The sequence below is a fragment of the Cervus elaphus genome, chromosome 5 (assembly GCF_910594005.1).
Source record: "Cervus elaphus chromosome 5, mCerEla1.1, whole genome shotgun sequence".
In the NCBI taxonomy this organism is placed as follows: domain Eukaryota; kingdom Metazoa; phylum Chordata; class Mammalia; order Artiodactyla; family Cervidae; genus Cervus; species Cervus elaphus.
In genome coordinates this window covers 103,031,792-103,046,291 of record NC_057819.1, presented here as the reverse complement: position 1 = coordinate 103,046,291, position 14,500 = coordinate 103,031,792, and the positions used below count along the sequence as shown (strand labels likewise).

General features: G+C 48.3%; 1 protein-coding gene across 1 annotated transcript in view; it reads right to left on the bottom strand.

Annotated features, from left to right (window-relative positions):
• Window positions 1-2,169: 2,169 nt before the first annotated feature.
• The window catches only part of DNAH9 (dynein axonemal heavy chain 9), a 280,642-nt gene continuing 268,311 nt past the window's right edge, over window positions 2,170-14,500 (bottom strand). The window contains exons 67-69 of the mRNA XM_043903869.1: window positions 13,801-13,983; window positions 4,874-5,263; window positions 2,170-2,653 (exon numbers count right to left, since the gene is read on the bottom strand). Coding sequence (XP_043759804.1) covers window positions 2,426-2,653; window positions 4,874-5,263; window positions 13,801-13,983 — 801 coding nt within the window. The 3' untranslated portion in view covers window positions 2,170-2,425. The remainder of the gene's footprint in view (window positions 2,654-4,873; window positions 5,264-13,800; window positions 13,984-14,500) is intronic.

Here is a 14,500-nt window from a genome sequence, read left to right as displayed (position 1 = left end):
TCAGTGGTGCTCGAGCTCCCGGATTAGCTCAAACAAACTCCCCAAGTTTACCATCAGAGGGACAGTGACAGGAACATAGCAGCCTGGTGCCAGGGTAAGAGCTCGCCCACTGCCAGGCATCCTGGTGTCCTCTTCCCAGGCCTGCCTCCCATCTGCTCTGGGGCTTCCAGTTGCCCCTCTTTCTCCCAGTGTCCCCCTTAGGCCATCCATCATTTTTGCCAAAGTGTCCTGGGCTGTAAAATTGTCTTCATTATCTCATTTAGTCTGTATGTGTTAGGAAGAAATCAATAGCATCAATTCAATTTATAGAGTGTCTAGACCCCTGGTGGCTCAGCAATAAAGAACCCGCCTGCCAATGCAGGAGACTGGGTTTGATCTCTGGGTGGGCAGAATCCTCTGGAGGAGGAAATGGCAGTCCACTCCAGTATTCTTGCCTGGAAAATCCCTTGGACAGAGGAGCGTGGTAGGCTACAGTCCGTGGGGTCGCAAAGAGTCAGACGTGACTTAGTGACTCAACAACTCAGGTTTGTTAACAGATACATCTAACCTGTCTACTTGTCCTTGTCCTTGAAAGTGACGTGACCCAGGGTGTCCTGCTCTGGTTCAGCGAGACCACTCCCCTTCCATCTTGGTCCTCCTCTGCCGGCTCTTACCATACTGTTCCCAGTGACGGGGCAGGCAGGATGACGCTGATGAGGAGGACAGAGCTGACTCCCCAGAAACATGACCTCTAGGCAAGAGACTGTAAACTGCAGGCAAAGAGCAGAAAGTGCTTTTCTGGTTGATGCACAAGAGATGACTCTTGAGTTGGAATCCGTGGATTCCGGAGGAATGTATCACCTCCCTTTTGGCACAAAGATGAAGAGGGAGGGCCCTCTTTTGAGGGTGTGGGAACCACAAGGCAGAAAGCAGGGAGATCATGGTGGAGTCGGCGTTAGATTCTGTCCTCTCATAGCAGAGGTTTGTAGGAGGGTAGGATTTTACATTTGGAGTAAGCAGTTCTCAAAGTGCGGTCCTGAGACCTGCAGTGTCGGCAGTTTCTTACCAGGTCAAATGCTGAAGGATGCCCACAGAACTTTGTTTTAACGAGTCCTCCAGGGGATTCTGATACCTGCTCAAGATTAAGAACCACTTTTCTAAGTAGTGATTAATTAAAAAATGTTTCTCCAAGGATACATGGGAATAAAGATCCTAGAAGGAACAGGGAGCCTGCCCAGACAACAAACAAGCCCCACAAAGGGAGCTTTACAACTCATGAAAACACATAGATTTTGTTGGGCATCCAGCAAGAATGTGTTCCACAGGAAAATTGAGGAAAATTGTACATGAGAAAGCTTTTGGTGAAATGTTTCTCCTTGGGCCCCTCTTAAATGATCTGAAAGATGACGGAGAGACAAGGAAACAACCTATCTTGTTTGTGGCTTTGTCCTCAGCAAGAAGTAGATGTTAGATAAAAACACTTGATAAATGCTTGTGGGGATTAACTGAAGATATGTATTGCATATTTGTTGTCATTCAGTCACTAAGTCGTATCTGACTCTTGGTGACCCCATGGACTGTAGCCCACCAGGCTCCTCTGTACCTGTGATTCTCCAGGTAAGAATACTGGAGCAGGTTGCCATTTCCTTCTCCAGGGGATCTGACCTAGGGATTGAACCTGTGTCTCCTGCATTGACTGGGGGATTCTTTACTGCTGAGCCACCAGGGAAACCCAAATATTGCATGTATACCTCCCTTATCCTCTAGAGCAGTGATCAGCAAAACGTGGCTGACTGCCCATTTTTGTAAATGAAGTTTTAATGAAATGTGGCCACATCCACTTATGTATGTATGTCCGTGGCTCCTTTGGGGTTACAGTGGCAGAGCTAAGCAGTTGCACAGAAACAATATGCCCTGCAAAGCCTAAAATATTTGCTCTCTGATCCTTAACAGAAAAAGTCTGGTGACCCCCTGATCCAGAGTAACATGCATATAGATCACCTGGGGTGCTTGTTAAAATGTAGACTCTGCCTCACAGGTGAGCCTGGGGCCGCTGGCCCACGGACTAGCCAGAAACCAGGGCACTGGATGTGGGGTCATGTAACATCAGGGCTCAGGGATCTGTGACTTCTTTCTCTTGGGCTTGTCACGATAACTTCTGATGCTGCAACACTCAGAGCCTGGGCCAAATACAGTTGAAGAGCAAATCACTTTATTAGGAAAGGGCCAGTGTTAGGAAACTCTTCAATCCTAGTTCCTAGGTCCATACTCCTCCAGCTCAACCTCACTTTAGGCACTTCTCTCGAGTTCCCCAAAGGAACTCTTCAGAACTGTGAGTACTATCCATTTCTTATCTTTCTCTATGGCTGTGGTCTTAGCCCTCACCCACCAGTCCCTCTGGGAAGCCTCCAGCCCAGCTTTGCTTCCTCGGGGGTTCTGCAGGAAGCTAAACCTGCAGAAGCAAGGCGACTCCGGCCAGAACCCACTTGGATGGCTTCTCCTTAGTCTTCAGCTGGAAAGTCCACACGTAGGTGGGTCCCCGCTGACGGGTCTTGTACACAGGACAGAGATAGACGCTGCGGCAGTCCTGCTTCTCCGCAGGGACAGCCCTGATGAACATCACAGGCAGGGCGGGTGTCAGCTCCTTCAGCTTCCCCTCGGCGATGATCCCAGCCTGAGGACAAGGATTCAAGAGAGCACCTCTCAGGTCAGGCCCCGAGCCCGGACAGGCAGCCTCACTCCTGTCGGGAGATCCAGGAGAGAGAGACTGGGATGGCCAGGCTGCCTCCAGGCCCACCCCCTTGCAAGGTTCTCTCAACAACCCAAGGTGGCGTGCACCAGTGTATGCTAAGTCACTTCAGTTGTGTCCAACTCTGTGTGACGCTGTAGACTGTAGCCCGCCAGGCTCCTCTGTCCATGCAATTCCCCAGGCAAGAGTACTGGAGTGCATTGCCACGTCCTCCTCCAGGGGATCTTCCCAACCCAGGGACCCAACCCTCGTCGCCTATGTCTCCTGCATTAGCAGGCGGGTTCTTTACCACTGAGCCACCGGGGAAGCCCGGTGCTAATGCACTGGAGGGGGTGCACAACATATTCCTACTGGTTTTCAGCCTGAATATCTTCTCAAAGCAGAGTTCCAAAAGCTGTCATATATCATATGTAAATGAATCTCTTTAGGGCTTGAATCTCTGTTTTATCATTCATTTCGTAAGCATGCTGAATGCAGCTATTTGCCAGATGTCATGCTAGGTGCTAGGGACATAAAGCTGAGCAAGACAGAGCCTACTGGCATTACCATACACTGTACGTGAAGCTTTATCACGCACAATGAAGGCAAGAAGACCTGGCAGTAAAGAAAAAAGTTTCACTTTATTTATCCCAGTGTTTCCTAAACTTACTTTGACCACAGGGCCCTTTTCTTGCAACCTATCCATCTCCCACATCACTAGTGTCTTCTGAACATACTTGGGGAGATGATCATCCAGAGAGATTCACAGATCCCTTGCCTCTGTCTAGGTAACACTGAACCCCTTATGCTGATGACAGAACTTGTTATATCTAATACATACGTTTTTTTTCTTTTTGCTAATGCCCTTGTTTTATGGAGGATAGGAATTTTGGACATCCTTACCATTCCCTTTTTGCTCAATGCTTTCTGGGATATAGACTTTGAGTTGTTATTTTTTGTTTTATTATCATTTGGAAACAAGGTAATGAAAAAATGGGAGGTAGTCTGTTGGACTGAAAAAGGTCAGTTTTCATTCCAATCCCAAAGAAGGGCAATGCCAAAGAATGTTCTAACTACCACACAGTTATGCTCAATTTCACATGCTAGCAAGGTAATGCTCAAAATCCTTCAAGTGAGGCTTCAATAGTACATGAACTGAGAAATTCCAAGTGTACAAGCTGGATTTAGAAAAGGCAGAGGAACCAGAGATCAAATTGCTAACACCCACTGGATCATAGAAAAAGCAAAGGAATTCCAGAAAAACATCCACTTCTGCTTCATTGACTACACTAAAGCCTTTGACTGTGTGGATCACAACAAACTGTGGAAAATTCTTAAAGAGATGACAATATCAGAAGATAACCTTACTTGCCTCCTGCAAAACCTGTATGTAGGTCAAGAAGCAACGATTAGAACCAGACATGGAACAACGGTCTAGTTCAGAATTGGGAAATGAGTATGTCAAAGCTGTATGTTGTCACCCTGTTTATTTAACTTATACGCAGAGTACATCATGCAAAATGCCAGACTGAATGACACACAAGCTGGAGTCAAGATTACTGAGAGAAATATCAATAATAACCTCAGATATGCAGATGACACCTAATGGCAGAAAGCAAAGAGGAACTATAGAGTCTCTTGATGAAGGTGAAAGAAGAGAGTGAAAAAGCTGACTTAAAATCAACATTCAAAAAACTAAGATCATTGCATCCGCTCCCATCACTTCATGGCACATAGATGGGGAAACAATGGAAACAGCAATACACTTTATTTTGGGGGGCTCCAAAATCACTGTGGATGGTGACTGCAGCCATGAAATTAAAAGATGCTTATTCCTTGGAAGAAAAGCTATGATAAACCTTGACGGCGCATTAAAAAGCAGACATTACTTTGCCAACAAAGGTCCATACAGTCAAAGCTATGGTTTCTCCAGTAGTCACATATGGATGTGAGAGTTGGACCATAAAGAAGGCTGAGTGCTGAAGCACTGATGCTTTCAAACTGTGGCTGCAGGGAAATGATCTGACAGCCTCAAGGAGAGGTTATCCAGGGCAGAAGTCTCCAGGGCGCCCCTTTTAGCAATTGGACTTTACAGGAGGGGGCAATGTGTGTGTAATCAGCCTACAGCTGATGCCCTTTGCCCCTCCACCCCAACCCATGGTCTACCTGGGTGTCCCAGCGAGCGCCTTCCATGAAGAGGCCATGCACGTAGGCCCCTTCCCGCGGGGGACTCCTGAACTCCTCCCTGTTCTTCTTCATCACATCACACTGCAGGGTCATCTGGTCCAGGGGCCACTCGTTCCGGCGGGCCGTGGACTGCATGATGGCTGTCAGGAAGGACTGGGGGTTGAAGAAGCCCGTCAGCCATACAGTCGAGGGCATGGCAAAGTCGCCCGTCCAGGCCTCCAGCTCCTTGATCCGGTTAAGCAGGTCAATAAACCAGGCTGCCAGGCCTGCCGTGGAGGGGTAGGCTCGTCTGGCCCAGGACTCTGGCACCGTGTCCAGGTACAAGGCATTCTGTAAGCTCTCCATGTCAATGGTCATGGTCAGCTCTCCCTGAAGACAAACAGCCAGAGGGGAAAAAGTGAAGGGTGGCAGGTCCCTGGAAACAGCTGGCCTTGGGGAGGTTGGGGAAGGCAGGAGATGACTGCAGAGGTGGGCAACCCAATGATGGTCCCTGTCTAGCACTTGATTTGTAGGTTTGTCTCATAGAGGCTGGTCCTTTAAAACTTTTCCTGCTCCAGTGATATCGGGGTCTACACCTATCCACCGACAGTAGTTTAGGTTCACTCTGGACCTAAAACCCCCTGTGGGTTCCACACTGATTCCGCACTCAGTTGCTCACTTGAGTTCGACTCTTTGTGACCCCATGGACTGCAAACTGCCAGGCTCCTCTGTCCATGGAATTTTCCAGTCAAGAATACTGGAGTGGGTTGCCATTTCCTTCTCCAGGGGGTCTTCCGGACCCAGATCAAACCTGTGTCTCCTGCATTGGCAGGCAGATTCTTTAGCACTGAACCACCAGGAAAGCCCATACTGATTCCACCCGACCCTCAAGTTTGGGCTCCTCTGTTCTCCTCCAGCCTCTGCAGCAGCCTCTGCTGGCCCAGGACTCTGGCATTGTGTCCAGGTACAGGGTGTTCTGTAAGCTCTCCATGTCGCTGGTCATGGCCAGCTCTCCCTGAAGACAAACAGCCAGAGGGGAGGGGGCAATGTGTGTGTAATCAGCCTGCAGGTGATGCACTCTGCACCGCCTCCCCCCAACCCCCGGTGTCTACCTGGGTGTCCCAGTGAGCACCTTCCATGAAGGGCACCTTTCTTCAGTAAATGCAAGAAGCCAAAGCCAGGAAGATCTATATCCCCCCAAATCAAGAATTTCCTTCAGAAACCAAGCTATTAGAGACATAGCCAACTTTTAGGGACCCTCTTGCAATTGCTGGATGAAAATTTGTGAAGGAACATTGACATTGAAAACCATCTTTAAACTTTGTAACCTTAGTTATGCCAAGGATCGACAGTTTCTTGAAGGCGTCATCTCTACTTCAGTGGTTTCTTCACAGGAAATATGGTACCCAACAAGGTCCGCCATGTCTGATATGATGACCATCAGTATTATGAAGCTATTTAAGCACAAGTGACTTAAAATTGAGGCTTCCCAGGAGACTCAGTGGTAAAGAATCCTCCTGCCCACGTAGGAGATGGGGGTTTGATCCCTGGGTCAAGAAGATCCCCTGGAGGAGGAAATGGCAACCCATCCAGTATTCCTGCCTGGGAAATCCCAGGGCCAGAGGATCCTGGTGGCTACAGTCCATGGGGTCACAAAGAGTTGGACATGACTTAGTGACTGAGCATGCATGCATGACTTAGAACTATAAAATTAAATATCCGTTCCTTCCTGGCAGTTCATGTCCTCAGCAGTCACATGTGCCCTTATTAGCACAGACATGGAATCTTCCCATCATCACAGGGAGTTCTATTGGACAGCACTGTTCTAAACAGAAAGGCCTAGTTTTCTGTTTGCTAATTAAGCTGCACTGTGTATGTTTTTGTCAGGGTTGTGTTAAAAATCCTGTATGTTGCAGTTTTAATAAAATCTGTTTATGGACATATAAGAGTACATGCTTATAAAACTGTGCATAAAAAGATACATATTCAAACCAGGATTCATTACAAAAAAAATAAAGTCCAATAGACTTAAAAAAAGATACAGGATGTATTTAATTTTCCTTTTAAAATAAAAATTTTAAGTTTTCAATGGCCCGTACACTCACATAAAGTGCTTTTATAAATGATACACCAAATACATTTGCTTCTCCACCACAGTGTTGCGGGTTCTCTAGAGTCTGGGTGCATCTGTGGAAGTATGTTGTACTTGTGAATGCTGTCTTGAGTCGATGGGAAGGTAAGGGCTCCCACCCTGGATTCATCCTACAACATGACCTAACAGAACTGGGTCAGCACTACTGGAAAAACTAGGATGAAAATGTCCCAGTCCTTTGGCACGTCTCTGAGGGCTGTGGCAGAGAGACTGGCAGAGATGAACTCAGATGGAGCCCTGGACTCTGCCAGCCACTGTCACTTGCTGGTACAGAGGAGTCCTTTGTTGCCTGGTTATCTCCTCTAGCCAGTCACACCCCTTAACCCTGTGTGACCTTGTCTCACACAGAGATGTGCCACTTCTGAAAATGGAGGCCCTGTAAACCTCCATTTCTCTGATATGTGTTGCAAGAAGAAGTCCTGTGCTTAAGAATAAAGTAAATGCAATATTAGGGCAGTGAGACTCTTCTGTAAGACCCCGTAACGGTGGGCCATGTCATCATGTTGTTTAGTCAATAAGTCGTGTCCCACTCTTTGCGACCCCATGGACTATAGCCCACCAGGCTCCTCTGTCCATGGGATTTCCCAGGCAAGAACACTGGAGTGGGTTGCCATTTCCTTCTTCAGGAGATCTTCCTGACACAGGGATCGAATCTCCATCTCCTGTGTCTCCTGCATCGGTGGGTGGATTTACCACTGAGCCACCATTTACCATGGGAAGCCCCCATGTCATTATCTATCTGTCCAAATCCACAGAATGTACAACACCAAGAGTGAATCCTAAGGTAAACCATAGGTGACTTTGAGGATTGTGATGGAAGTGTTGGTTTAGCTGTAACTAACAGACCGCTCTGGTGGCGATGTTGATGGTGGGGAGTTGGGGCGGGGGGGAGGAGTAAATGGGAACTCTCTGTACCTTCTGTTCAATTTTGCTGTGAACCTCAAACTGCTCTAAAAAATAAAGTCAGATAATAAAAAATGTGTACACAACACTTAATTGTTAACACTCTTCAGAAATCTAAAGTTGTTTTGACAGCAGCGTAGCACAAAATGTGTAACTTGGCTTTCTTAAAAATTTCTCACATCTGCTTATAAGTTATTCTGACAGTGAGCTCACATTTACTAATTGAATGTGAGAGTGATGGAACCTTAAGGAAGGTGTCATCTCTTAGGTTCTGCTCGTTTGAGAGCGAAACCAGGAACAACTTAGGAAAAGAAGAAGCCATTCATCTGATGATTAGGGTTCTGAACTCAGATCTGCCCACGACCTCGAGTGGAAGTAGAAACAGCTCATTTTCAGAGGAGAGAAGAGAAGAACCCAGAGAGAGCCCTACACTAAATTAGTGCAGTGTAACTTAAATCCCTTTCTTAGAAGAAGAGGAATAAACCTACAGACTGGGACAGCATTTCCTGAAAAGTGTGCAGAGAAGATTAGTCTCCTCAGGCACAGCCAGATCAGTACAGGCTGGGGTTGCGGGGGCAGGGGGGGGGTTGGGGGTGCACAGAGGAAGTCTCTGGGGCCAAATGGTGAGTAAGGAAGCCTTTCGTGAAGATTCCAGCTACCCACATAGAGAAACCTGCTTCCGTCTGCTCACCCTGACATCCTCAAACTCCTCCTGCCTCAGTCGCTTGGAACACAGACAGATTAAATGCTTATTATTTTGCTTATTATTTGCTCACAGGTCAAGAGTCAATAGAAAGAAAATGTACAAAGAAAACACTAAATCCTTAAAAAGACGCCACACTTCGGGTCCTGTGATTGGCCTGTCCCATGTCCACACTGCAGGGAAACGGGAGAACTGAAGACTGGGGGGAACTTTATCACGGGCACGAGGGCTACCTGGATATGGCCTTAAGCACTTTTTCTCGTCCCTATAAATAAATGTCTTCAGTCTTTCTTTGATATCAGGAGAAGAAGGGGGCAACAGAGGATGAGATGGTTGCATGGCATCATCGACTCAATGGACATGAATTCGAGCAAACCCCGGGAGATGGAGAAGGACAGGGAAGCCTGGCATGCTGCAGTCCATGGGGTCACAAAGAGTTGGACATGACTGAGCATCAACAAAAATAAAAATATGATTTTCCCTCTAAGCCTTCATCGCTTTAAGTGAGGAAGCTTGTGAAGAGTGCAGATTCACAGACTCCAGTCCAAACTGAAGGACTCTGGATGGCCAGAAACGGTCCCTTCTTGGGGGTGGGAAGTGGCCGGTGCTCTGGGCTCACATGCATGTGGCCAGTGTGCACACCACGGCATCAGCAATGCCCACACATGCCCTTCTCCAGGGGCTACAGGATGCCCCCTGACCTGAAGGTCAGCCTCGGTCCTCCCTTCCTTCCCTACGAAGATGGTCTTTGCAACCAGCTGTCATTCACACGAGATGCAGGGGGTGATGAGATGGGGAGGGAAGCCGGGGAATTATGTGGGTTCCACCCCGGCCAGTCTGGCGCCCAGACTGTGAGTGACAGCAGCTGGTCCATCCATGTACTCCAGCAGGCACGTGGGCCAGGGCAGTTGCCTGCGTGGTGGTGACATCAGTCACTAAATGGCCAGAGCAAGAGCTGAACTATTAAGTCAACATACAATGGACGAAAGTAAAGTACCAGAGCAGTCCCTCAAATCGTCGAGCTGGGCTTTAAGCCTGAACATCTTTCACATGTTTAGAAAAACAGAATCTGTCAGTCAGGAGGGGCATCAGCCATTGAAGCATAGTGGTGGGGTGAGGGGGGAAATGTCTGATGCCATCAAACATCTGAATAATAAAAAACAGCTCCTGGTCCCAGACACTGGCCTGGCCAGGACACCATCTAAGAGAGCATGACCCAAATGAAATGTAACACAAGTTGTGAATGGGTAATTTTACATTTATAATTCACAAAATTGGGATTTCCCTCTTGGTCCAGTGGTTTAGAATCTGCCTGGCAAAGCAGGGGATGCAGTTTCGATCCCTGCTTGGGGAACTAAGATCCCACATGCCTTGGAGCCACTAAGCCTGCATGAGGCAACAAAGGTCCTGTGTGCTGCAACTAAGACTGGATGCAGCCAAATAAGTAAAAAATAAATATAAAAAAAATTAAAAATATTACATGTGTGTAATTTTACATTTTCTGGTAGCCACTTAAAAAAATTTAAAAGAGGTGAATTTAATTTTCATAATATGTTACTTAATGTGATATATTTAAAATGTCAAATATTCTAACATGCAACCAATATAAAAATTATTAATAGGGTATTTTCCCTTTTTTGCCCTATATCTCTGAAATCTGGCATTTAACTGACACTTGTAGCACATCTCAGTATGGACTGAGCACATTTCACGCGCTAACCTGTCATTCGTGGCTACCATCCTGGATGTGTATGCTTAGTTGCTCAATCATGTCAGATTCTTTGTGACCCCATGGACTGTAGCCTGCCCGACTCCTCTGTCCATGGGGATTCTCCAGGCAAGAATACTGGAGTGGGTTGCCATTCCCATCTCCAGGGGATCTTCCCAGCTCAGGAACCGAACCTGGGTCTCCCGCATTGGCAAGCGGATTCTTTACCATCTGAGAAGCCCACCGTCCTGGACAGTGCGTAAGAATGTAGCTTCTCCTGTAGTTTTCTTACACAGGCAGAGATTTTCTGGGCAAGCTGCCACCAGTAGATCCTTTGAAAGTTATAACCTAGTTGATTGTAAAGGAATAAAGTGACAGTTGACAGTTTTGTACATCAGGCTCTTGTGCGTTTGGTTAATATGAGTCAGTACTTTTGGCCAATCAGCTCTGGTATACTCACAGGACCTGGCTCTTCATTGTGAAAGGCTGAGAGCCAGATGTCTGTCTCCTTCCTGTATTCCTCTCTGTGGGAACATGGCTGTGGATGGCAGACCTCGCACAGAGCATTACTTCTGCGTGCTGTGTGCTGTGGGTTCCCACAGTCCTCGGGGGTTTGAGTACTGTGCCTCTCAGTTCAGCTAGGACCGTTTGGGTAGCAAAGGAGTTGCTCTTTTCTTCCTTTTGAAGTTTACCATATCACTCTTACTCATCTGAGTGGACTCTCTGCTCCAGCCAAAGTAAGTTAACTCTTAGAACAGGCTTAGGGCTACTCAGCAGATTCTTCTTATCATCAGCTGTCATAATTCTACCCTTCTTCCAAAGCCCCCCTGGATGCCGCTTCTCCTCCCACACACTTGTCTCTTCCCTTTTCCTCCCACCTCCTTGCAATCAGTCGTGCCTGGTACTGTGATCATTTTCTGTGTTTCTTTTCCCACCAGACTCTCCACCTGGAAAGGAAGGCTCCCATCGGTCTCCACTGCCTCCTCCAGGCTGAAGTGAGAGCCAAGGCTGCCTGTCCACAGGCCCTCTCAAGCTAGACTGGAAGAAAAGAGCAACTCCCTCCCCACCCCCTCCATCCTCACGCAGGCATGCGCTGAAATTCATGACACCAAACCCCAGCAAAAGCTCTTGGAAGAAAAATGAGCAAGTGAATTGGAAGCTGGATAGGTAAACAGACTGCGCCAAACTGCATGGATTCAATAAACTAAGATTGCAACACACCAACTCAAGATAATTGCTAATATCGACCTGCGTATCTCAGGAACCGAGCCACATAAAATGACAGTCAAGGTCCTTATTTACATCTGAGGTTGTTCTGTGAAATTCTGTATTTCCTTTGATACAGGATGCAAGCTGATGTGTAATTTTAAAACATTATGGAGCAGCAACAATCTTCAGCATCTCTTCCCATCCCTCTTTTCTCTTTATTTCCTTCTATCCATACTGGGGCAGAAGGCAAATTAACAGATTAAAAAAAAAAAAACTCAGGTTTCTCAGCCTACTTCACAGTTTCTATGTGACTACACATGAAGACACTCACAGCTGTGTGTCCTCTGCACGCCTGACGGTGGTCATATAACTCCAAGAGCCAAATTCAAGGGTGGTGGCGTATCACAGCCCTGGATGTCCAGGGCTGGACTGAGCTTCCACCTCCAGCTAGGAAACTGGGTTCAGTTCCCCTTTCCCTCTGCCTGGAGATACAACTCTTTTAAGTTTGCCATTGTAAGCTGACAGTAGCTGCCTTCCTCAGCTCCTAAAGGGCAGCAGGCCCTCCCACGGGCCTGTTGTCCAGGTGAATGGTTTTAACAGGGCTTTTCCGTTAGGCTTTGTGCTGGGCACTTGATGGAATTTTCTGATGGTGAATGAAGTAGATGTATTTAATAACTGGTGGTATAAATAACGGACTCTCGTTGCTCGTGAGAACTATCAGAGCCTGTGTAGCATCTTGGATGTTTCACATAACCGTGAGGTTGCAAAAGATTAAGATTATTTCCTTTCCTCTGATCATTGTTGTTGTTCAGTTGCTCAGTCAGGTCTGACTCCTTGCGACCCTGTGGGCTGCAGCAAGCCAAGTTTCCCTTTTCTTCACTATCTCCCAGAGTCTGCTCAAATTCATGTCCATCGAGTTGGCAATGCCATTCAAGCATCTCATCCTGTTGCCCCCTTCTCCTCCTGCCCTCAGTTTTTCCCAGCATCAGGGTCTTTTCCTGTGAGTCGGCTCTTCACATCAGGTGGCCAAAGTATTGGAGCTTCAGCTTCAGCATCAGTCCTTCCAATGAAGGACTTCCCCCGATGGGGCAGTAATAATACAGGAAGTCCCCTACATATGAACCTTCAAGTTGTGAACTTTCATAGATGCCAATGTCAGGCATCCATCCACGTCAAGCACGCGTGACATCACAGCTTGCCCTCCGTCGCCTATTGCTGACGACCCTCAGCTCCACCATCTCCTTCCTCCTCTCCCTCCTCCATCAGTAACTTATCCTGCCTGTTCACTTGATGCCAGCCCTGTGTGCCGGCTGTTGTGCTGGACCACTGTACTTTTCAAGGTACTGTGATGTAAGACTAAAAATGCTTTATTTTTTGTGTTTGTTTTTATGTATTATTGGTGTGAAAAGTATTATAAACCTATTACAGCACAGTGCTATATAGCCGTTTGTGTTAGTTGGGTACCTAGGCTAACTTTGTTGGTTTTATGAGCCAAGTGGACTTATAAATGCGCTCTCAGAATGGAACTCATTTGTATGTACTTACACTTCTGGGTGCTGGCCACACGTAGGCATTATTCTACAACATTCTATGTTGTTATCATTTAGTCACTCCGTTGTGTCTGACTCTTTGCAACCAACCCCATGGACTGTAGCCTGCCAGGCCCCTCTGTCCATGGGGATTCTCCAGGCAAGAATACTGGAGTGGGTTGCCATGCCCTCCTCCAGGGGATCTGCCTACCTAGGGATGGAACCTGTGTCTCCTGCATTGGCAAGTAGATTCCTTACCACTGAGCCACGGGCAAACCCATGCAAATAGATGTATTGAATCCCAAAGGCCCCCGAGGCAGGCCCACTCGCCCTGGTTTATGGGTAAAGGAACTGGGATGCAGTGGGGCTTTAAGTCACTCTGAGGCCACACGCTGAGGACGCAGCAGAGCGGGGAGGTGGTCCGGGATATCTAGACCCCCTGCGTCGATGCAGCAGCACACACACTTCTACCTCCTGCGAAAGCCACGCCACCCACGTCAGCAGAAAGCACTGGGTGTCGACTTCTCTCCTGCCTGGAGCTCAGAGCGCGTAGGCTCGGGCAGCTTGCCCCTCACAGCTCAGTCCACCTGCCCAGATTCCGGCTCCGGAGCCTGTCTCACCCACCCCTGTGGCCCAGCCACACTCCGTTTCTAGGAGGGGCACCTTCCTGGGTGGTGAGACTGCTGCTCCCCAGCGCCCTGTCCCCAGCCTGGCCTCACCCACCTTTAGTCCAAGGTCCAGCTCCCGCAAGGAGCACTGCATCTGTCTGGTGAGCACGTTCATCCGCTCGCACTCCTGGAGAGTCACGGCCACGTAGGGGGTGCGCTCCTCCGCCCTGGCCATCAGCTCTGGGAGGTTAAACTCATCTGTCACCCGCTCCAGTATTTCCTCCAGGACCGCCTTGACCTGCCCCAGGACGGGAAACACGTGGTTAGGACGAGGCTCCAGCCTCTCCCTGGAGGAGGGCATGGCAGCCCACTCCAGTGTTCTTGCCTGGAGCATCCCACGGACAGAGGAGCCTGGTGGGCTACAGTCCAAGGGGTCACGAAAGGGTCAGACACGACGGAGTGACTCACAAACACACTGGGAGTCCGAGTCTGCCATTTAGAAGTAGGCCTAGGAGCTCTGTCAGCAGACAAAGAAAAATGAGACAGTGCAGGTTTAATAGACCGTGTGGCTGGCAGGGGCAGGGAGGGGGCTGGAGGGTAGAGAGAAGGGGCCAGGGAGCAGTGCCAGCCCGGAGTCGGGCGAGCGGGTGGACGTGTGTGGTGGATGCCGTTCTGGCTCCATCTCATCCCCCTTTTCTAGTAACAGGGCCATGTCTCCTTCTGCGAAATTACCTTTTCCCCGCTGTTTGGGTGCACAGTCCATGCCCAGCCCTCCCATGACTCAAGTGGGCCAATCAGATGATATTTTCCAGGAG